Here is a 24,541-nt window from a genome sequence, read left to right on the forward strand (position 1 = left end):
GTTGTGCCTGGGCAGGGCACACGTCTCCCATTTGGGTTAATGAGAGTGCATCCCAGTCCACTGCGTGTGCGGTGCCATTCTCCCCCTTGCCACCTCCAGCAGGTGACTGCAGTTCATGTTTTATTCCCAGTCAAAACTGCTCTGTGTTTATAAATCGGAAATTACATGTTGGGCAATACGTGTTTACTTGCAAAGCTTCATAAATAAACTTTTTAAAATTTGCCAGTGCAAAGAGGGCTTTCAGTGTAGTTTTGACTTGCTTAATTATATGGATTATTTGGTTTGGGGGAGGAAAATCGGGGAAAAACACTGGCAAATTTTACCAACATGTTTTCATCAATACGGATTGCTTAAGTGACCTTTCAGTCTTCTTGTATAACGGTAGCTTGACTACTCAGGGATGTTAGAAATACTACTGAGGGCGTATGCTGTAGTTCCCAGAATAGCTTTGTATCACGATGTTATGGCACCTTTCAAAGCTGCATGAGGGTCTGGCTGTCTTCGGCGCTGTTTAAAACCCCCAGCCCGTCCCGTAGGAGAGCTCAGATGTATTTCTGTGGAGAGCAGTGATAGCATTTGCCAGCCTCAAAGAAACTGTTTAGAGTGTTCATCCTACGTTAAAAATAGTTTTCCTTAAAATGCAAAGCTGAAGAAACAAGTGTTCCCACAGATCAGTTTTTATACCTCTTAGTCTTCTTTTGTCCCTCGGTAATAAAACTAATTCTGGAAAAGGAAAAGGCCCTTCATAAAATAATAATAATAATGAAGACATTTTTCAGTTCGCTGCAGGAACAAAGGCTTCTCACGCATTGCGAGATGGGATCTCTCTCTTCTAACAAGCTTTACACTCGAAATGCTTAATGAATCTAGTGGTGTGCTTGATAAATGCTGATAGCAGGGGTTTTTTTTCCCCCAGCGTGATGGTTTTTTCTCCTTTCTAAAGCATATCCTATCCCTGCAGGTTAGAACGTGTGCTGATCAGAATTAAACATAATCGCTCTGAATCATGGCGTGCCCCTTCTCCCTTCTCAAGCACCGCTAACAGCCACTGTCATCATCCTGACAATGGGAGCAGGAGGCCAGCCCATAATGAGCAACTTGCAGAATCAGATATGCTTATGCATATTGTATGGGTTCCCGAAGAGGCACGTGTAGTGCAATTACTTTTTAATTATTTTGGAGGCTCCCTTGCTATAAGGTGGATGCTTTTTGTTAGAGTGGTCTGAGGTGAATTAAACCCTGTGATCAATGGCCTCTGCAAGTCGCTAATTAAACTCTGTTAGTGTTTAAGCATGGCTTGCAGTGTGGGAAATGCTGTGAGCTGGTACTTCCTCATGTAGGCCTGAGTCTTCAGAAAGCTCCTTCTAAACTGACCAAGGGATGTATTTTACTTTCCAGTAGTTATCCTAAAGCCTAACGTAAATATGAAAGTAGTTTGTACTTGTTCCTGTTAGACGAAGGTTGATTGTCTTGCCTGTGTTTAGTAGAACTAGTTACACACACATCATCAAGTATCTCTGAAATAACTCGTACTTGCACTCGGTGCGTACTTGCACTCCTGCTGTAGGTGAGGATCCTTCATTTCAATTTTGAGCAACTTGTTTCTGCGATCCCCTCAAACTGGCTCCAAGAGACTCAAGTTCAGCATCAAAATGGGAGCAACTTCTGCCCCCAGCCCTAAGTTATTCTCAGCTTTTGAACAGAACAGGCTTTGATTGGAACACACTGAGTGTTTAAAAAAACTGCCGGTGTAACGTTTATTTGGAATACATTGACTGATTTTTGGGGAATTGTGCAGGAGAAGCCGATGCCGTTACGAGATGCCAGGTTACAACAAGCTGCAGCAACCCGGAAGACCTTTGTGTTGAAAGGGAGCGTTTATAATTGTCTTTTCCACATCTGTTTTTATTGACAGACCGACGGCAGCAGAACTATTAAGGCACAAATTTTTCACGAAAGCAAAGGTAAGAAAACACTTCCTAAACTGATCCATGTCAAAGTATGATAGGAATGGTGAAGGCTTTATTGGCATGAGTGTGGGCTGTTTCACTTCGGGCCAGCGTAGCTGAGCGACTTGAATGGGTGATTGTGAACAAACAGAATGAAACCCCTCTTCTGAACCTCCTTGCGTATGCTGCTATTAAGAGAAATTATCTAGAAATTCTGGAGCATTTAAATGCCTTTCAGTGGCTTTGGTTTTTTTTTTTTTCTTCTCTTGTAATGGTGCCATTCTGGCTGCGTGTCCAACCATAAAGGTCTCTCTGGCAGTAAATGTAACTTATATTTTTAGTAAACTCTATAATCAGGCTGAATGCAAAGCAGTGATTGAGGCCCACTGTGCAGAGGGCTACCTAACACTATCTCACCCTGTGTTGCTTTATTGGAAAGTGAAGATCCTGTGATAAAAAATAGCAGGAAACTCCCATTTCTAGCCTTGAAGTGAATTACCAGTGAGGATTTCTGTACTTACTGCCTGGAGACTAGTGCATATGCAATGTGCAAGCTCTTATTGAGGGAGGGAGACAGAAATAATACAAAGGAGAACTTGTGTTCCATGGGAATGAGGAAATGTTTTATGTTTGCTTATTTTTTACTGTGGCATATTTGTGATCAAAATATGTGGCATAACACGCATTAAACTGTCAAAAAGATAATCTGATACCTGGGCTAGCGCAGCAGCATCACCAATTAATGGAAGTAGTTTTTGGCTCCCAAATTAGGATGCTTAAAAGGAAACGGCCACATCTATGTATCTGTACAGGAGCTGGATGTCCTATTAAAGCTGACAGAAATCTAACAGGTGCAACCAAGGAAGTCTAGAGAGTTTATGAAATGTAGGAGATTGCTTTAGGACAAGTTCAGTTGATGTCTGGGCTCTTGACAATATTAACTAGGCTTTCATTGTCCACGAAGGGATTTTAGGCCACTGAGTAGTCTGCATCTGTATACTGGGTACACGCTTGGTGTCCAAAGTGACAAGATGGCTTACACATTGCTGACCTTTCTCCGTTTGGTTATGCGAGTTCTGGTTCATGTTATACTTCATTGTGTGTGAAATCTCCTTCATGCTTTCATTAAGCCGCTGTAGAGTAACATATTAGCATATGGGGTGGTAGAAAATTAACGTTATTGTAAATGAGGCAATACTTAAACCGGCACCCTGAAGTGAAAATGTGTGCCAGTTAACACTCACTGTTAAATTACTTTTATGTATCAGCCCCTGCCAGACTGACAGCTGTAACTTGAGGACAGAAGTGTCCAACTTCTGTATTGTCTATATTGAACCATCTATTTAAATACAGTCTGTTGTGTAAAAGCATGTTTTGATAATGCCGAGAGCTACTTACCAGTGTGTGTCTTGAGGTTCTCCATCCTGTGTGCAAGAAACCATCACGGAGGAGTTCTGGGAGCACTTCTTGGCCAGAGGTGGCAGAGCTATCCATCCTCACTTGTGTGGTGTGAAATACCCAGCCAGATCCCAGTGCTAATGCCAGGCTGCTTGCCTGGCCTGCTTCCCCTGCAGCCAGCAGTTTGGCTCTGCGGTCAAGCGGTTGGAAAATTTTATGGTCAGGAGCCCACATGAGCTTCGGCAAGCCCGGAGTAGCTTACTGTACAGGAAACTTCATACAGTAACGCATCACAGCAGTTTCCCAATATCTGATCTGTTGTGATCACTATGTTTACGTCTTCTCTAAACAGAATCACAGAATGGTTCAGGTTGGAAGCGAAATTAAAGATCATCTAGTTCCAACCCCCCTGCTACGGGCAGGGACACCTCCCACTAGACCAGGCTCCTCAAAGCCCTGTCCAACCCCTTCCAGGGATGGGGTTTCCACAACTTCTCTGGGCAACTTGTGCCAGTGCCTCACCACCCTCACAATAAAGAATTTCTTCCTAATACCCAATCTAAATCTCCCCTCCTTCAGTTAAAACTGTTACCCCTCGTCCTATTGCTCCACTCCCTGATAGAGCCCCTCCCCAGCTTTCCTGTAGGCCCCCTTCAGGTACTGGAAGGCTGCTATAAGGTCTCCCCGGAGCCTTCTCTTCTCCAGGCTGAACAACCCCAGCTCTCTCAGCCTGTCCTCACAGGAGAGGTTTTCCAGCCCTCTGATCATCTTCAGGGCCTTCCTCTGGACCTCTTCCAACAGGTCCGTGTCCTTGTGCTGAGGACTCCAAAGCTGGATGCAGTACTCCAGGTGGGGTCTCACCAGAGCTGTACATTTTTTTCAGCCACTTTAAATCCTGCTCCCTCAATTCCTCGGTCTTGTTACTCCAGCGTAGAGGGGTTCCTGCATCCTGGCCTGCCTGACGTCTGAGGTTTGCCTCTGACAGTTGAACTGGCATAAATTTAGGGACAAGATAAAGCAAAGTAACTGGAGCCAGGCGGTGTACTATCTGCGAATGGAAGAATGCCAAATGTCTCAGCAGGGTATGAGATGCTGGGTTATAATAAATGTAAGCATGTTCCCCGGTAAATCAGACAGAGTAATATACAGCTCCTCAATGGTTAATTACCCATCACTTTGCATAGGGAAGGTTCCACCGTTAGCTTAAAAGGTATTGAGGATGAAACATCATATACTGTAGTCCAAAGGAAGAAAGCAGTTAATATCTTCGGGAGAATGGGGGTAAAACATGTAAAACACTTTCTGCTAAAAATAGTTTAACAGTTTCTTTATCGGAGACACTGAATGAATCAAAGGATGTTTCCAGCAAAGCAAATATTTGGTGTTTTGTCTTTTGCAGAATAAAGAATTTTTACAAGAGAAGATGTTGCAGAGAGCACCAACAATCACTGAACGATCAAAAAAGGTACTGAAAACCTCCTGGGCTCTTGCTGTTACAGTCATACTGTAGGGTGGGTTTTTTTTTATGCTTGCGTTCACATTTTTTATGACAATTATTGTAGTGTGGCATTTGCTAGATAACAGAGCGAGACATTTCAATAAAATACTCAAGCGCCCTGGGAGATGGTGCAACCCGAAGATGCTGTTGTGCCATTTCTCCTAAAAAAGATCAACTGTAGAAACTGTCTGCTTGACGTATCAGTTCTCTGTCTTTGTGCTGAGCAGGTCCGGAGAGTCCCGGGTTCCAGCGGGCGTCTTCATAAGACTGAAGATGGTGGCTGGGAATGGAGCGATGATGAACTAGATGAAGAAAGTGAGGAAGGCAGAGCAGCAATTTCACAGCTCAGGGTGGGTCCTCAAACTCGGATAGCTCTATTGCCTCTGTTTTGTTTTCTAACTATGGCATGTCTAAATATCCCTGAGAAGTGTGTGGCCTTGTTTTAAGTATGATACACATTAAATTATAATCTCTCCCCTTGAGTTTGTAGCTGAAAGAGAGAAAGCAGCCTGAAAGATGAAGAAATTGTATTGATCTCTCTTCTGTCATCCTTCTGGGGCACAGTTGGTCTCATTCAGGGATGCTGAGCATAATTGGGAATGTGAGTGCGGACGGTCTGCTCCCAGCTCAGCATACTAACTCACTTGATACTCTCTTGGTTTTTGAGGGTGCTGGCTGTTTGAGATGTTTTCTTCTGGAAGTGTCAGGTTTTGTCCTTCCGGAGGGAGCTGAAATCAGTAGGGCTTGTGCTTATAGCTTATGGCTGATACCTGATACCTGAAACACACGGGGCCTGGTTCTGTCCCTTCAAGTTACCCTGAAATTCATTACTGCTAGTAAAAAAATGTTATGGCATCCCTGAAGTCACCAGGAGTGATTGATCTAGCACTCAGAAATCCTCCAAAAAACACCACCTCCTCCTCTTCCAACACATATGCAAAAAAACCCAAAACCTGGAGAAACACAGAGACATAATATGAAGAGTGATCAACTAAAAGATTACAATAAATTTCCAGATTGTCTTCCTCCCAGTAGCCAGCAGTATGGATTTTGACTGTAATGGCTTGCCTGTTGCCTTTTTGCTACAGCAGGTAGCTTGAAGTGGACTATGTTTTAGTCATTCTGTAATTGAATTAGTGAGACAGTGAAGGATTTTTAGAGGAAGCTTTTCAATAGGAAAGGCAAAAAAGGCAGTATTGGTTTGAAGCATTTATCACTTTACAACTTCAACTCTTCTCATTTCTCTTTCATTCTTTTTCTTCTACTGGTGTTCTGTATAGACACTTAAACGCAAGATTTTACATCTTTTTGGCATCCTTTGAAATGCTTTAGGTTTTCAAAGGCTGCTATTGATACAGTAATTCCATACTTTGTGGCAACAACTATTGTGTCTTTTTAAAGAGCTTACTGTATCTGGCTTCGTACTACATGGTCAAGGAAGATTTCTTGGCACTGAGGGAATACTGCCAAAATTCTTGATCCTTTATAAGCTGAAATCTTCTAAATTCCTCTTTTAGGTTAAAATATAATCAAATGTTAGGAGAGAGGATTGTGAAAGGCCCTAATTCTATTTCAGAGATTACTTAAAACTTGTTCTATCATGTGTCCAAGCTCAGGATACTCTGATTTAGCGCTGTTTACTGTGTTTTGAACAGTGCGTTCTTGTTTCATTCCTCTTAGGCAGAAAAGAGCAGATTGACACACATGTTTACAAGCTCCTTTTCAAGCCAGTGTGTGGGGTTTTGTGTGTGTGTGGTTTTTTTTTCTTGGAGCTTTGGCATATTTCCTTAGACTGCTGTCTGTCCTGATCTCTCTTCTCTAGTTTGGGCCGTGCTTGGCCTTTGTGTCTAGATGTCCCATTCAAGAAACCTTTAGGATGGGCGTTGGAGCAGTAGTTACGTAAATGTAGATGTATATTGCCATTTTGGAGGCACCTCATGTAGATATAACCCAGAACTTTAGGAAACTTGTATCTTTCTGGAGGTCAGGAAGGGCACCGTGGCATCTTAGAACTCACTACAATTCTGCCTGGGTGCTTGAATCCTGCCCTGGGTGTCTTTCCTGTGCACGGCTTCTGAGCCATTTTCTTTAGCCCGAAGATGTGCCCTTGTCACTAAGAAGGCCAACGGAATTCTGGGCTGCATAGGGAAGAGTGTGGCCAGCAGCTCAAGGGAGGTCATTCTTCCCCTCTACTCTGCACTGGTGAGGCCACAACTGGAATACTGTGTCCAGCTCTGGGCTCCCCAGGTCAAGGGAGACGGGGAACTACTGGAGAGAGTCCAGCGTAGGGCAACAAAGATGATTGAGGGATTGGAGCATCTCCCTTAGGAAGAGAGGCTGAGAGAGCTGGGACTCTTTAGCCTGGAGAAGAGAAGGCTGAGGGGAGACCTTATTAATGTTTTCAAGTATCTAAAGGGTGGGTTTAAGGGGGATGGAGCCAGACTCTTTTCAGTGGTTCCCAGTAACAGGACGAGGGGTGACGGGCACAAGCTGGAACATAGGAAGTTCCGATCAAATATGAGAAAAAACTTCTTTACGGTGAGGGTGACGGAGCACTGGAACAGGCTGCCCAGGGAGGTTGTGGAGTCCCTTTCTCTGGAGACTTTCAAGACCTGCCTGGATGCAGTCCTGAGTAATGTGCTCCGGGCAATCCTGCTTTAGCAGGGGAGTTGGACTAGATGAGCTCTAGAGAACTCTTCCAGCTCTGAAAAATTCTGTGATTCCGTGATAAAAGGATGGGAACGCTTGTGCACCTCTTGCATTTGATCCCTTCTCGAGCAATCTTAGGACTTGTGTTTAAACTGACAATGTTTGCCATGAATACGGTGGTGGTGTTGAGGACTGGGGTCAATCCTGTGTTTGGCCATATTTCAAACACAGGGTGTAAATTTCACCTGCTTGTAATCCCTCTGCAATTTTAACTAAGTTGTAAGAATAACTTATACTAACTAGGTGTCACCTTTTATTCCTGCCCATGGCAGAGGGGTTGGTCTAAATGGATCCTTAAAGATCCTTTCTGACCCAAACCATTCTGTGATTCTGTACTGCATTTTATTGCTGCCAGCCTTAAAGTAAAAGAATGGCTTGCAGGTTGACTTAATTTGCTAAAATACTTCAGTATTATCTGGATAAAAGCTTCTGCGTAAATGTAAAGGGCTTGTACTTTTTTGCTTCTCTCCACCTTACAGAAAAGGTGAGGTGAATTTAATACATACCAATGTGTATTTTACAAGTCTCTTGCTAGGACTGCACGTGAAAGCAGACAAGTATTTATTACAAACAACCAGAAATATCTGCCCAATTCATTGAGTACTCTGGCTTGCTGGCTCAACATTACCACTTGGATATAAAGATTTACTAAACTTCTTTGCTCTTGGTATTTAAAACCTTGAATTCGAATTACAGCAATTGTGCTGTGTGGGCTCTTAAATCATTCACCTTCCGTTACTCAATAAATCCGGCAGCGGCACTCTGTGTGGTCACATTTCACTGGCTGCTCACATCATCTCTGATTATACAAGCAAAAGTCGGTTAAAACTAATATATTTCAGCACATCCTCAAAGTCATCCTACTTGTGCCTTAATTAGGTAAACATATGTCAATGTTTGTCCTATTTCCTTTCTGTCTTTCATGTTTTTCCTTAGTTTACCTCTGTTTGCAATTTATCTGGGTTAGTTGTTGGCCGTGGGGCAGGGCCCGTGTTTCCATACTTGCCTGTACAGTGTCTAGCACACTGTGATCCTTCAGACGAGCTCGTTTTGAGTTATTCCTTGAGGCATCCGGATACTCTTGGATACGAGCTTCATACCTGAAAGAACAGTGCCGCAGAATGTGGAACGTGGCTGTTTATCTCTGGGAGCGGTGCCGTGTTTTTTATCTTGCCTGGTAACTGTCAAGTGAAGACTCACCGTATTGAGATGGATTTCAGGCTTTAGCTTTCCAGCTGCGTGACTTTTTTCCTGACACTGTCTGCACATAGTCATTGTGAAGGAACTGTTACTTCTCCTCCTGTCTAGAGGGCTTCTTTGTGACTTGCTGTTCTGGGAATAAGACTCTCTAACCTTCTCTCATGAGAAGGTCATATGTTACAAATTGCTTTGATCTGCGTTTGTTAAGGCAGTGGCATTGGTTAGTGCATAAACTGACTCAAAAGATATAGTGGCGTGATGAGACTTACTTCTTCTGTCAAACTTCTGTCCTAATTGCAACCTGGCTTTTACACCATTGTGTGGAGAAGCAACATCTGTTTTATTAATCCCAGCATGGACTGAGCCATCCCAGCTCTCTGCCTCCACATGGTGATCGGACCTGTTAGAAGTCAAAGCTGCGGACTCTCTTAATTGCAGGGATTTCCAGGAGCACTTGGCAATTCCTTCCTGCTCATGTGAAATAGCCAATGCACCTTATCTTCGTTTTACTGATAAGCAAAGATTGGTCGCATTGCTTTGATTGCGCTTTCCCCGCCGTTCCACTGATCTCTTTGTTTCGCTGCTGAACTTGTGTGCAGCTGTCGGTCTTCTGCTTTCTCTCACGGAGCATAGCGTAATGCAGAGTCCAAGGGTGAGGAGAGCAAGAGAGAGGTTTCTTTCTATAAAGCAGCACAAGTAAGGCTGATTTCCCCCCCCACCAAGGTTTTGTATGGTTTAAGCAAGTTGGTTTGCAAACTAGTTCCCTAAGTACACGAAGGGGATTTGTTTCCTAGCAGAATTATGCAAGGCAGATTTGTGTGGCTTATCTTTTTCTGCAAGACTTGGGTAGCTTAAAATGGATTTTGCCATCTTGGTGCACAAGTAATTTGATCGAATCTGAGTGATCTTCAAGAGTACTGGATTTTGCTGATGGCTAACAATGGTAGCAGCTTAGGGTATTGCATGTCACTGCATAAATACCGCCTATGAGTTCTGAAACACGACTGTATTTTTTTGGGTGGTATGATGTTTAGGTTGCCAACAAATTGTGTGATGTCCCTTTTATTATGTATTTTAATACATATATGTAACTTGAAAGCAATTATGTATATGTTCAGTATGGTTCTGACAAGTTCTTCTAGTCAAAGTTTCACTTTTGTCTAGGCAATAACAACTTTGTCTCTGTTTTTCAGTCTCCCAGAGTGAAAGAACCTCCACAGAATTCCGAGGTAAGTTATAATTGTGAATGGCTTCCTGTAATGATGGCTCCTGGTTACTGCTGTTGTTTCAAGCAACATGCTTTTATTAGCCTTTGAAAACACCATTGTGTGAAGTAGAAGCTAGTATCTAGCCGAGCTCTACTTGAAAACATCCTTATAAAAGGAACCATTGGCTGTGTAATGCCAAGAAGTCTTCCTGAGGTAAGTTTGGTTTCAATTTTACTTGCTATGGCAGAAGTCTGTATACTATAAGATAATGAATTGGTCACAAGCATAATCTAAGCAAAACAACGGTGTTCCTATTTCCTCTTAAAAAAAACCAAACAAAACAACAAGAAAACACAACTTTAAAACATCTGGTTTGCATCGTCTAATTCACTGGTTTGGAACCTGTGCTCGTAACTGTGAAATAAATCTGTAGTACTATTTGATAGCAAACAAAACGTCAGATGCAATTTATAATGTGCTTTCAGTTCTGGCCTGTGTTTCTTACATTAGGAATATTATATATCCTACCTTTCAGTGATAGGGACTGCTTATCTTCTAGAGACTGCACTCTTGTCACTCTTTTCCCTACCTGCGTAGAAAGATAACTGTCTCCTAGAAATTATTCTTGGGTTAGGCTGTCCTGTTCTTCCTTTTTCTGTTTCTAAAGATTGATTATAAAGGAAGATCTTAAGAAAGACTACAGTTCTGTCACTGTAATTTGATTTAAACTCCAAATTCAAAGAAAAAGCTGAAAACCAGAATGCCTTTGGGATGAATTTCCCCATTGTGATACATCTCTTAATATATCTGGAGGTCTGCTGCCTAGGTGATTTATTTTTCCTACAACTTAGCAGAGTAAGTTGGAGGGTACACTGAAGAAGTGCCATCAAACTTGCAGTTCCTTGGCTACCGTGCCAAAATCAGTTTCCCTGTTACGAATAACACAAGAGGTAGAAAAGGTTACATTTTCATTTAGCTCTTTTCCCCCAGTCTCAAATTAATTGCATATTTTTTTTTTTGCAAGGGACTAACTTTACTGAGTGCAATCCTAGACAGTCTTGTCTTGTCTATTTTGAAGAATTTAAGCTGTGAACTCACTTTTCAGCTGAATATCCGCGTTGGTCTGACTCTGGCCTTTGTTTTATGATTGGATAAATTCTCGACAGTTATCTTAATGCTTTGCTAGGCTGTGTTCTCTGAAAAGAACTACAAGTCAAAGCAGAGTTGCTCTGCTGTGACTGTGTGGCTACTTGAAAATATAAGTAGGGCTCAGATTCCGAGAAGTGGGGAAACTAAAGAATTGAGTGCTCTTGTCCAAGCTATAGGATATGATCTGTGTTCATGCAGCCTTGCTAGCTGCAGAGTGTAGTTTTTGCCCAAGATTCTGCAATCTTGGTTTCTTATCCTTCTTTACTGGTGAGTAAAACTTGCAAATGTGAGGGCAGAAGGGGTCCCTGGACATAAGGAAACACTGAACCCCTTGAACACCAATTTGGGATCAATGTTAGTGTCCTGGAGGCCTGGGAATGCCCTTGGCGTTGAACTTCTCCACATGATTTATGCAGCAAACAAGGGCTTTGTGGAAAGCTGATGCTTGAGTCAGAACTCTTGAGTTCCTTTTCTCATTAAAATGCCTTTTTGCTTGCAGCTATTCCCATCAGCTGAGCCTCCAGGTCCTTCACTCAATGCTCCAGCACAGGCACCTACTCAACTACCTCAGGCTGCAGGACAAGTACCCGCACAACCTCAAACTGCTGTACCTCCACCTAGTCAGGCTCCTCCAGCAGCCCCAGCAGCAGCCCAGGTAAGACGAGAAACTCTTTGTACCAGCTTTCAGCTTTGCACTTAACTGTTCCGTTCCAAATGTGCTAAAATGATCTGAAGCTGTGGAATTGGCTTGTCTGGAGTTGAGTTAGTGCTGTGGCTTATGCAGAATTGACAGGGGCTTGGCAAAAGGAAGACTGTCAATGTGGGTGCGGCAGTTTTTCATTCTTATTCTGTGGGTGAGCAGTGACTTTTTATGCTGTTTAGGGAGTGGACTCTGGCTTGAGGCAGTGTTAAAGGTGAGAAAAAAGGAGAGTCTCGTTTAAGTGGCAGCTGCTTGTTCCTGGTATTTAAGGTGTAGCACCAAACAAGCTCTCGTTATGTGTCTCAGTATCGCTGGCCTCTATGGGATAAGAAGAAAGGAAGAAACTAGAACATGCAAGTTCTCCAGACTTCAGAAGAGAGACAGGAGGCCTAGGTTAAAACTGTTGTTGTAGCAGTCAAAAATTGTGGAGAAACTCTCATCTTTGGGAAGCTCTGAACCTTGTGGTTCAGACACTTCCATTTCAAACAGAGAAGGGAGAATGGACCTTTGAGGGGAAGTACAGGGAATGCGAAAGCTTGACAAGTGTGTGTTTAATTCTTAGCTACATCACCCCAAAGTGTAGGATCTAGGTGGGATAGGCAGGCATAGCAGAGTCAGGAAAGAGCTCTGACTTGTATTAAAAAGAGAAAAATAGCCAACTCAAATCACTAGTGCGACACTTGGAACACGTCTTGTGGTTTGCTGGGGTAAAGCACTGCGGAGTTTGCCAGACTCCTGAATGATGGCACCTCTCTTTATAAAAAGACGCTAATGTTCATATTTGTTGGTGGGGAGAGGCTGGCACTGTTGGAGGGGGCCAAGCTGCCATCATCCTTTGGCAGACCCAAGGGGAAGAGACTTGGCAGTGTTGGTCAGAGAAAATAACACTTAAGCTTACTCCTTCCTAGAAATGTTTAATTGTTTTTATTTTAAAGAACACGGAAAGATACATATATCACTGTAGTCAGCTCATGTTCCTCTTTACAAAACTGTTGAAGACGGTGCATTAGTCATTAAACAAAAATAGTGAGTTGGGGTCTGATTTATTCTTGGTTACATTAAAAGTAGCTTCGATACTTAAATCAAACCCCTTCAAATCCCTTGCAAAAGGGACGGTGTTTGATCCCTGAATTTTATGCAGCAGTTGAAACACCAGCAGCAGTGAAGGCTAAGATTCTTAGTTCGGTAAAATGAAATAGCAGCGTTGGTCTCGGTGACAGTGGTTTGATTTGCACTAGCAGAGTATCGTGCTCCCTGCCGCTGGTGCCCAATAGCTTCTTTGTTTGCAGCTTGTCCTAAGGTAAACTTCATACCTTTGTGTCAGTGAGTTCTTCTTCATAGCTCTTCTTTTATCAAATGTTCTTCTTTATAGCTCTTTGTATCCCTGCGTTATTCTTTATAGCTTTCCCCTGGTTCTCGTAGCTTCTTGGTTACTGTTTTACAGACCTCTGGGCTTCTCTCTGAGCCCTTTCTTGTTTTCCCTGACCTGGTAAAGCTTTCAGCTTCCGCAGAAACAAGATTGTGATCGGAAGCCCTGAGCTGCGTTGCTAGTGCAAGAGCACCAACAGATGGAATAAAATACTAGTCTTAAACAAAGGGTTACTTTTTTTTCTCTCATGAAAAAGCAAGTGATTCAGATGAAAAAACTTGATCAAGACTTCTGGTCAAACTATCAGCCTAGTGTTGTGTCTGTCTTGTTACTGCAGATTTAAAATCCCTGCCTCAGCATGTGCAGTACAAATGACTTGTGCAGTGGAAGAGATGGATCATTCTCTGTTTTGTTTGGGGTTTTTCTGGTGGAGGTTGAATAACAATCAGCCCTTTACTGGAAGCATCCCAAGTGCTATAAAGATGGACACCTCCTGGATCTTTCCTGCTTAGAAATCTGCTGCTGACCAACATAAAATGCTTTGATTACATGTTGCAATAATTACTCAGAAGTAATTTAGAAGTGAAAATAGGCGACTGTAAACTTGATGCTAGGTGCTCTTAAAGCCTTTGATTTCACAAAAAAGTAATTGAGAGAGAGTCCACGCTAATCTGACAGTTAAATTATTTCCTAGGTACTCTTCACAATGTTATCAGGTTTTTAAATCAGATGTTTGAGGCAGGCATTAAAACACAGGAGGTCTTCAAGTTGTCGTGAACGCCATAAAACCTTAAGTTTTGATGCAAAGCAAGCAGTCCTTTTTATGTCTAGCACTTCTGAAGTCTCCTGCCATTTAGGCATTTCTCAAAGTTGTGTAGCTTTTTCTCTTTTCAAGACAACTGTAGAGAGAACTCCTAGGTTACTATTTAAGCCTGAAGTTCTCCTGTTTTATTAGTCTGTCTTTTTCACTGTAGTGTCGTGACTCCATGAGTTAAACTTTTATTTGTATTTATAGTTGATCAAGGTTATCTCTAGTTTTAAAAACAGAGAAAGGAAGTGTTAATCTGCTTTAAAATGATGTAATCTTATTGCAGGCCCCACCTGCTCCTGCGGCAGCTCCGGTACAGGAAGATACAAAAGTCCCCATCAGCCTTGTACTAAGGTTAAGGTAAGGACACAAAACTGACTTGTTTTGTCAAAGTGAGTCTTTGTAGAGAGGGACACTGGAGGACTTCTGGTGTGCATCTTGCCTTTTAATTAAAAGGGTGGTGGTTATATGTTGTCTGTCAGCTTGGATTTCACCCACTCTTCCGAAACTGGGACCCAGAAAAGCAGTTTGTCATCCACTTTTTCTTCAGCTTGGCGAGAGCTGTAGATTGAAAGAGGTTTTGATATTTGCATAAATATTCCTAAACTCTTAACGAGGTGGGAAGGAGAAATTAGCTGGGTTCCCTAAAGGGGGTCAAGAATCCAGGGGTTCTGGCCTTGGGCTGGGCCATCTTACTATTTGGCCACAACTTTAGACTTCACCCAGTTCTGAGAGTGAAGAGCTTCTACCCGATTCAAGGCATGGATTCTGCTCTGTGTCTCTAGAAATAAGCAGGAAGAGGATTGTAAGCACATTCTACTGTCATTGCAGATATTGATGTTTCCCATTTAAGGAACCTGCCTCTTGTCTCTGTAGGGATGATGGTTGTTGATAGGTGTTGGACTGGGACTTCTGAGCATCACCTCCCAGCCATTCCCGGACGGCTGCATAATGCGTGTGCATCCGCAGTCATCGAGTGCTTCCTTCTTCTGAAAGATGTGCTCCAAGGATATATCCCCTCACAGATATGGGTTGCTGAGACAGTAGAACAACGTGGTCTTATACCAGAAGGCACTCAATTATGCTGGACTTTGGCCCACTCGGGCTCTGTTAGGTTGACTGTGCCCAGAGCCCTGCTTCCAGATGCACACCCAAGCAATTAGTTTCTGCCCGTTGAGGGGGAAGGGTGGAATGAATCCGCTTCTTTCCACGGACTGATTATTCAATGACAGTGCTTTTTTGGACACCGATTGGTGCAATGAAATGGTCTCTTCTATATAAAATTCTCTCGTTTCCACAGGAATTCAAAAAAAGAGCTCAATGACATTCGATTTGAATTTACCCCAGGGAGAGGTGAGCTGGTGGGAAATTCCAGTGTGTGGAGGGGTTTTGGTGAAGGGTTTTGGTGTTTGCGGTTGTGTGTATGGAAACCCTGCGTGAGTGTCTGTCCACAGTGCCTTCCTGAAGGGCTCGCCTTATGGTTGGGCTTGAGGCACTGCTGGTGAGAAAACCCTTCTTGTAAAACTGTTTATAGATAGGACCAAAGGGCAGCTCTTTGATAAATTCCAACTCAGAGTTTGACAGCATAGCTCACAGCTGGCTGACCGTACCTGGTGCACACCGTAATATCCATCTTGTGTAAACAGCACTTTGGCTGTTTGGTTGTACGAGCTCCTTTAGGTTTCTATGTGATGCCTTCATCATTTGGACAATTTCTGTTATGGGATGACTGGCTCTTGGGTTTCTCCCCAACAGATACTGCTGACGGTGTGTCTCAAGAACTCATTTCAGCAGGTCTTGTTGATGGCAGAGATCTGGTAATAGGTAATTACAAATTATTTTTTTTCTGTTCTAACCATTTCAGCAATTTTTTGCATGTTTAAAATGACCTGATTAGTGGGTACTAGGAGAGTTTGTGACCTTGATTCTCTACCCCTGTGGCTCTACAAAACTGCTATTAATTCTGGTGACAGTTCCGTGCCAGTACATTTAGGCAACCCCCAGTATGCCAGAATATGATCTGTTGGAAACATTATGAAGCAAATGTTCCTTGTAATGCAAAACGAAGGCTAATCGATGCATTAGCTAAATCATTATTATTTGACATACATGCACTGCTAAACTGCTGCACAAGCCTGAACTGCTCGCAGGTCCTACGCAAGTCTGGGACTGGAATCAGCCAGGCTTTTTTGTTTTAGGGGAGGGAGGTGTGAAGTGCACACGCACTGAGGCAGCAGGACGTGTTGCACGGGTATAAACAGCTACCTCTGGCTACAGTTTGCTAAATAAATGTGTCCTGTGCGGCAGGTGAGACTTTTCAACTGCCAGCACTGCCTATATATTTTGAGTACAGCGAGCAAAACTGTTCCTTGTACACAGGGTGCAACACCTGGAAAGGCTGCTAGTGCAAAAATAACAGGATTTCTAGGTGCAGTTGGGCAGTCTATTACTACTAATTCCACCGCATCCAGGAAAAAATAACTACCTCTGAAAAAGAAGCATAGTAACAAATGACAGCGTTTTCACAGTTTAAAGCTTTAGATTTAAGTAGATTGAGTCTAATTGAGACCTAAACTTTTTAATCATGTTAAGAAGCTCTAAGTTTGAGTAATAGAAAGAGACCTAATGAATCTGGGGTGGTTTTCTCTACCCTGTCCTAATATTTGCCCATTTTCTTTGTGTGTGTGTGTGTGATTTCAGTTGCAGCTAATTTGCAGAAAATTGTGGAAGAGCCCCAAGCAAACAGATCCGTCACTTTCAAACTGGTATTTATTCCTGTGCCCTAATTGAACAAGTTGTCACTTGCCATGCATATAGATGCCTGTGATGCCTACTGTAGGCATCGAATGTATGTGCTCTAAAATCCTCCCTTCTTTCCCAAAGCTTCCTACGGGATGCCTAACAGTAGGCAACGCAGGCTCCCTGCTTCTGTCCTTTGAGCAGCACCTGGGTTAAATAAGTGTGAGATGATGTGCTAATACAAACAGTCCCTTATCCTGGCTAATAAACATATCAAAATGTTACAAAAGGGTATTTTCTGGGCTTGGAATTTACCCTTGCCCAGAAAGGGCAGAAATGCTTCAGGGCAGGTAAGCGGGCTAAGAAATGCCACGGACTCCTTTCTGGAGGAAGAGAGTGGGGAGGGTCCAGAGACGTTGTCTCTGAGGAGGAAATAAAGGAAAAAAAAGAGTGGGGGGCAAAAGAAGAGAACCTAAACTAAGATAGGCCAGGAGAGGAGAAATAACAGTAGATTAATTCTTCGGAGGTAGTTGTAGTAGCAAAGCAAAGGTGTGACCAGTTTATTGACAGTGAAGCAGTAAATGCCATTATTTTTGACTCCTCCTGCAAGGAGTTTTCACTTGTTTTGCCCCAGTTAGTGCACGTAGCCCCAGTCAGAGCAGACATTGGCAAAACTTCAGTCCCGGCCCTTTCTAGCTTCAAAAAAAGGGCAAAAATAATAATAACAAAAAAAAGCTTAATTTTAACTTTGGGGTAGTGTGAGCTGCTGAATCCAGTGCAAAGCTGTCCTGTGGCTGCTCCCTCCCCAGACGGTTTCTGATGCACCTTGTCGTGAGATGTAGCATGGCGTGTATCAAAGGGAAGAGCACGTGTGTTGCTATTTGGATCTCTGTTCCTTGTGTTTCAGGCATCTGGTGTCGAAGGCTCAGATATTCCTGATGATGGCAAACTTATAGGATTTGCACAGCTCAGCATCAGCTAAACAATGGTCCCAGGAGACGTTTCCCAACCGAGAACCCACATGTGCATATTCGTAATGCTTCTGTTAGCCTAAAAAAAAAAACCACTACTGCCAAAGAATTGAACTACAGCCCCTTCCTAGAAGCTTTAACACTTTCCTTAATAGGATCACAAACCTTCCTGAAATTACCGATGGCGTTTACACCTTTTGTAAACAACTCTCATGTTTTTGTATCTGTCATCTCAAACATGCAGATCCAACACATCATTGCCTGCATGTTCATTTTATTATTGCCTTACTTTAAAGAAAAATACTACTGAGTACGAAGCAGGGGGTTCCACTGCTCTGATGATCTTGCCTAAATGTTTGCTTACATGTGGTTTCATTTTTTTTTCACTTGCTATTTTTGCACAAGTTTTAATACTGAACGGATCTTTTTTTTTTTTTTGTTCTTTACCTGCTTCTCCTCCTATCTGAAACACCAATGTACATGTTGTTTGGGTCACCTGGAGTGCTGAGAAACCCGCTTCTCTTCAGCTGTGTGTTTTGGGTTTTTTTTTTAAAATGCTGGTTTGAAAGCTTGCGCCTGAGAAAGCAAGCCAAGTCTTAACCCACGGGAGGCAGAGCCGCCTTCCCTTGCATTTGTGTTTTTGAGAAGTTCCTTGACTTTTGAGATGTTAGAAGTCAGCTTCCCTTTGTAAACTGCCTTAATTTTCTTTTTTCTTCTTTTTTTTTTTTTTTTTTTTACTGTTTTGGTTCTTTCCACATGAGTGCCAGGCATGGCATGAGGGCTGAACCTTTTAATTTACGTTAAGCAGTCCTTCCTCAAAACGTCTTTCGTTCTGCATCTTAGATGTTAGTCAGTTCTTGAAGCAGACCAGTGAGGCATTGCTGTCTGGAAACTGGTCTTTCAGATGATCAACAAAATACTCGTGGTCAGAAGGAGAGATCTGTGTCGCTCTGCGTTTGGAAAAGATGCACTTCGAACCCCTCCTGAAACCCAGTCTGTTACGCCTGGCTGCGCGAGTCCCCCCCCGACGTGTTTCCCGGTCCTTTGCAAACTGGTACCCGTGGAACCATCCCTGTCGTGTTTTACAGCAATAACCGATTGCCAGTAGAGTGGTAGTACTGGGCAAGCGAGCGCCGGGCTGCGTCCCTCCTGCACTAATCGCTTGGGTCGTCGGCCTTCTCCTCGGTCCAAGCCTCGACGTTTGATCAGGATGTCACTGAAACCCCGTCACACACGTATTTAGCTTCTATTTCTATGTGGTGTTGAATTGGAGTTTCTACATGAATAATATAAATTATACTCTGCGTTTGATAAGAGACACTTGTAATGCAATATGTGAATAATAAATGGTGTTGATGATTTTTTTTTTTGTTTGTTTGTTTCCTACTGTTTCACAGTTGGCCTTTGTAACTGCCATTGGCTCTGGAGTGTTTTCTACACAGAAGTTGTAAGCCTGTAATTTAACACACAGATGGAAACGTGTTTGGTTTCCATCAGCCACAAGCAATGCAGAAACAGAGTGTTAAAGTGGAATGACTGGGTTCAATTTACGACTTTTTTTATTATTTCCAAGTCTTCAGATGAACAATCTATATTTATATATTGTTCTCTTATGAGCAGCTCTGGAAGCTTCCCGAATTGTGCATGCTCTTTTTATACCGCCCTCATTGCTTTTGGCCTCTAGGTGGATATTGGGTATGTCCCCATGGGCTATCTGCAGCCCCGTGGCCGGTGAGGGTGAAGGGGAGGGAGAGGAGAAGGAGGGTTTGGGAGCGAGAGCACCCCAGGGTGCTGAGCAGATGCTCTCAAGAGCCCAGGAAGCGGGTGCCCGAGACCAGGGAGTTGGTGGTGGCTGGGTTTGGCTGAGTGCCTGCACGTACGTGTGGCGCCTCCGCCACTTTCTCCCATTGTCCGACACGAAGCACTCCCTATGGCTTCCCCCATCCAGCTTCTTGGCTTGGGAAGAGCAGGCTGGCCGTCTTGATTTCCCTGTCACCCTGTGGTTGATACGGATGTATCGGAAACCCTTAGGATACACAGAGACAAGGTAGTCGTGGTACAGTATTATTTTCCCTTCTGCCTGCATGCTGTGGGGACCCCCTTGGTCATTTTTGTACTGGTGCTGAGAAAGGTAGGACTCGAACTGCTCAAACGGAACAATGCAGCGTCTCTATTTATTAAGTTATTTCTCACCTTCCCAAAGCCAGGTCTTAAAGAGCTCGAGCTCCCACTAGCCCGAGGCTCCTCCGTTCTTTAATGGAGAGAATAAGTAAGGAAGAAACTGATGGGTTTTGTTCTGTAGATCTCCAGATGTTTTGGGTAGGGATCCAAAATATTTACTTGGGCTATTACAGTTCTAGACAACTGTCTTTTCTGATGTTGTTCCAGTAAGTGCCAATGCTGTTCATAATTGTTTTCCGGTGTCATTAAGAATTTGGTTTTTGTGCAAATTTCTGATTTGAACCTGGAAGCAGGTGGTAATTTTAAGTTAGTTCCTACTTTTAAGGGCAATGCTCTGTTAATGAAAACGGATCCTCTTCACAACTTTGGTGTATTGTAGATTATAATGAAAGATGTAAAATATTCAGGCTTTTTTTTCCTTTTTTGGACTTTGTATTTTACTGCATGTCTCTAATTTTTAATCAATAAAGAACAAATTGTCCATTGCTGTGTGTTTGGTGTGTGGTTTTACGTGTCGTTGGGTTGGATGGCGCATCTTGGGGAAGGGGTTTGTCTGAGCGGTGTCTGCAGCCCCTGGGACATTTCTGTTTGGGGCGGTGGGATTGTTTGCCAACTCCCAGGAAGACTCGGTGAGGAAGGGGTGGGGATGCTCTGCAGGAATGGTGTGCAGAAATGGAGCCAGGATGGCACTTGGGACTCTACCCTGAGGGTTTGTCTCCGGTGGAAAGGTTTGCTCCAAGCTCTGCATGCCCTGTGCGGCCAGGGATGAGCTTCCCCTCTCCAGGGACACCTCAGGGTGGCAGAGGCTGGTATTAAAGTTGGGAAGCATTTGGAGCATGAACTGCACTTCCTTGCAATAGTTATTCCTGAATTTTGAAGCTTCAGGGCAGACCTGATCCAGAGGTGCCTCCGAGGTCTCTCCCTTATGCTCGTAGTGGAGCCAGAACTTCAAGAAAATGCGCCGACAGTGAGAGGCAGAGCCCAGGCATGTCCCCGTCTCTCGTCATCATGACACCTCTTAGCTCTACCTGTGCTGTTCCTCTCTGTAAGCACCAGTATCCCCCACTGCAGCATCCTCCTTGTGCCAGCGGTCATGCTTTGGGCTGCAAGAGCAAGGAGGTGCCTCAAGTGAAAGGTCTCGTCCAAGTGTGCAGGTGACAAGACTGTTGGCAGACTGTCAGTAACCCCTTCTGTGACCTGGCACTGGGCCACCGCCATGCCTGTGGCCGTGGATTTGTCACGGTGGATGCTGCAGTTTGGTGTCAGTTAAACTGAGTGGGCATCTGCGCAACTTTCTCCAGTCGTGGTCATCCTTTAACGGTGAGCTTGGGTGGCTGCTGCCAGCTGAACCACAACCTTTTAGTGTCCTCTAATGTCACGTGAAAGAGAAGTGCCTGTCTGCAAGCAGAGACTGCCTGACACCCTCTTGGAAAATCGTCTCTCTGAAGCACCGTACTGCAGAAACCTTAGAGTTTTCCTTCACATCCTTCAATATTTCTTGCATGTCTTCCACAGAGGAAGGAAATTTTTGGCAATGAAGGGAAATATTACCCGAGAAGTAAAAAAAAAAAAACCCTATTATTTCTCACTGGGGGTCCTTGGAAACTTTTCCCTAAGGTATGGCTTCAGTTCCTAAGGTGCCCTGTTGACATGATTTACCCAGATTTTAGTGGGGTTTGTTTTGAGCGAGATCATGGTGATTCCATTAATAGGAACAGAAGGGGTTTTCCTGCTCCGAGGGTGGGAAGGGAGAAGTTTCTCTAAAGCTTCATGGGCTGTCAAGGGAAAGGTGTGGGTCTTGTGGGAGGGGATAGGGATCGTCCAGTTCTAAGTGTGGTGCCTAGGCCTTTTGGCTGGGATGCACCCATCCCTATTTGCTTGAAAATGTGCCTGTTCTTGCTTAAAAAGCAACAAAAAAAAATATCCCACCAAACCAAAAAGTCGTGGTGGTCTTGGTGGCACTTTCTAAGCTGCCTCTTCCATACTTTCTAAGGCTCTTGGGCTTCTAAGCTCTCCTTCCTAAGGTTCTTGGGCTTCATTTGCCATTTTGTAGGTCTTTATTTCTCTAAAGATGTTCCTCGTTACTGACTGACTCAGAAAACTTTATCTCGGGTGAGTGTAACTTCCAAGCTTAAGGCGTGAGACGGTAAGGGATGTTCTGGGTCACTGAATCTCGTTCCCTGCATCTAAGCCAACATCTTTGCGGTCTTTCCAGTATTTGGCCAAACCCTGCTTAAAAAACCCCAAAGAACCACGTCCCACTTTTGTCTCCAATCCCTGCCTCCGTAGGAAATCCCTTCACGGACACTCCCAAAGGCTTAGGCTGGTGCCTCATAGTCCTCCTGCGACTGAATAGTCCGCTCCGGTTACCTTCGGCCTTGGATGTTGCCCTTGGTGGGTGCTCGCCGTGAGGTGTCTCATACTGCTCCTGCCCGGGGGCTTCCCTGCTCTTCTTACCTCCTCCCCATCACCTCACCGGCTCTCCTCCCAGCTGATGAGTTTGCAAATGGAAAGTACCCTCCCCTGGTGTTACGGTTTGAGAAAAGCCGTAACAATTTTCTGTCGTTTAGACAATTATTCTACCACCCGATGACCCCTCCCCACCCGGGAAGGGGAATCAGGGAAAGCAAGGAAACGTGAGGGTTGAAATATAAATAGGTTTAATAGGATAAGACTAAATAATTAACTAAAGGTAACTAAACGATACTAAAAAATACTAAATAACTAAATAAAACTAAATAATACTAAAGAACCACTGCTAATCCTGATACTAATATAAAATATCTAAGAATTCTACTCAGCTAATTCTAACACTAGGAAGCCGTACGCTCCCAGCAGGGGACAGCAAATGTGGGCCACTACGAGCGCAACGGCTTCGGGAGGAAGGGAAGGGCTCAGGGCTCCGGCACCGGAGCAAGGAGTTTCTCTGGACCGCCGCCATCAAGGGAGAGAGAAACTACGCAGCAAACTTTCTATTTGATGTCGAATGTGACATTCATGGTATGAAGCAATCCTGTTGGCCCGCCTGGGTCAGGTGCCCAGGCCTCCCTCCTCCTCATCCCTGCACCTGGTAAGGCTTGAAAACACCGAGAGCTTGAATCCCACGTAGCCTAGCTGGCGATAAAGTAAATATTTTCATGAGTTCAGACACTAGAGTCTTCCAAAAGTGTAGTTTTCCCCGGCATTAGGAGAGAAATTAGCCCTGTGTCGCTCAACCCAGGACACCTGGAGGGTGTGCACCTCCTGAGATTTCTCTTCCATGTAACGGGAACGCAGCGCCGGTACCAATCCCAACCCAGAGCATTGCTTTTCCTTCAAATCTGCATATTCACTGGGGCTGCCCACAGCTTCAAGGCTTTTCTTGGGCTTAAATACCAGTTCCAGGCCCGGGGAAGCCTGTCTCTGCAGGTTCTGCTGCCAATGTCAGGCGTCAGGGAAATTTTGAAAGCGGTTGGTGATTTTGGGCCTTTTCAGAAACGGCTGGTGCTGCTCACCTTGTTTCCCTGCCTCGGGGTGGCTTTCCACCAGTTTTGCCAACTTTTTATGGTCCCACACCTGCCTCGTCACTGCGACACCAGCTGGATCCGTGCCGTCGGCCCCAACCTGACCGAGGAAGAGCAGCTGAACCTCACCCTGCCCCGGGACGCGGACGGGCGTACGAGCAGTGCTCCATGTACTCGCCGGTGGACTGGGACCTCGACTCCATTGTGGCGTACGGCCTGAATGCCACAGAGGAATGCAGCAGTGGCTGGGTGTACCCCTCAGACCATGACGTGACGCCGGTCACTCAGGTTTGTACCGTCCCTTTGATTCTGATTGCTTTGTGCTGTGGTAAGTGGTGCTTTGAAGGCTTTGGTGCATAAGACCTTCCCGAATTCCTGACCTTTACCGAAAGCCATGGAAAGGTGTGTCATGGACACATGTGCTGGTCAGGTCCTGAGGAGGACATCTCAGCCCCTAGACGTGACTCGGCTCCGAGCAACCGTTGGTGCCTCCTCACCCGTTGTTGGAAAGCTCCAGCAATGGGTTCCTGCCCTTTCCCCTGGTCCACGGTCTTGGAGTTTTCCAGCCTCCTGTAAATGTGGTGCCCAGCTCAGGCTCGCCAATGATGCCCAGAGCAGGACAGACCTCATTTCACCTGTCTTAACTTCTGGCAGTGTTTCATACAGGTCCTTGGCTCCTGCTTCTCCGGATCCATGAGACCCATGACTGGTTTCTGACTGACCCTCCTGGGCTTCCCCATTTAAACCATGAACAGAGAAGAGCGGATGAGGCTGCTTTGTGTCCTGGACTCCTGGCATGGAGCCAGGAGACGGACAGACGAGATGGCGGGATCGGGCCTGGGAAAGGCTCCTGAGCTCCTGGACATTAGGTGATTCTACTTTTAGCAAGGTCTGGCCTGTTCTGCCTCCTGCGGATGAAGCAGAGCCCAAGGTGAACACGGACACCTCAATTTCATCCTCCATCTGAGTTTCCAAGTTGACTTGACCAGACCCAATTTGTGTTGTCTGGCACCTCTGCCCGGTTCAGTGTCTGCATGCTTTTCTCTGTCTTTGGTGCTCCCTGCTTCTAGTGGCTGAGCTGGGCTTATGCCAAGGGCACCATCTCTGGCTGCCCGGGAAGCTGGGGCACCTCCAAGTGTGACCCATGTGGGTGCCCTGG

At 44.5% G+C, this 24,541-nt stretch overlaps 1 protein-coding gene across 1 annotated transcript in view; it reads left to right on the forward strand.

Moving 5' to 3' along the window:
* Nucleotides 1-18,243, forward strand: part of OXSR1 (oxidative stress responsive kinase 1) — a 92,004-nt gene extending 73,761 nt beyond the window's left edge. Inside the window, exons 9-18 of the mRNA XM_063324334.1 lie at nt 1,916-1,964; nt 4,747-4,812; nt 5,073-5,195; nt 9,948-9,983; nt 11,611-11,766; nt 14,275-14,348; nt 15,289-15,341; nt 15,744-15,812; nt 16,689-16,753; nt 17,635-18,243. Coding sequence (XP_063180404.1) covers nt 1,916-1,964; nt 4,747-4,812; nt 5,073-5,195; nt 9,948-9,983; nt 11,611-11,766; nt 14,275-14,348; nt 15,289-15,341; nt 15,744-15,812; nt 16,689-16,753; nt 17,635-17,709 — 766 coding nt within the window. The 3' untranslated portion in view covers nt 17,710-18,243. The remainder of the gene's footprint in view (nt 1-1,915; nt 1,965-4,746; nt 4,813-5,072; nt 5,196-9,947; nt 9,984-11,610; nt 11,767-14,274; nt 14,349-15,288; nt 15,342-15,743; nt 15,813-16,688; nt 16,754-17,634) is intronic.
* The last annotated feature ends 6,298 nt before the right edge of the window (nt 18,244-24,541 follow it).

This window comes from Chroicocephalus ridibundus, chromosome 2 (genome assembly GCF_963924245.1).
Source record: "Chroicocephalus ridibundus chromosome 2, bChrRid1.1, whole genome shotgun sequence".
NCBI classification, from domain to species: domain Eukaryota; kingdom Metazoa; phylum Chordata; class Aves; order Charadriiformes; family Laridae; genus Chroicocephalus; species Chroicocephalus ridibundus.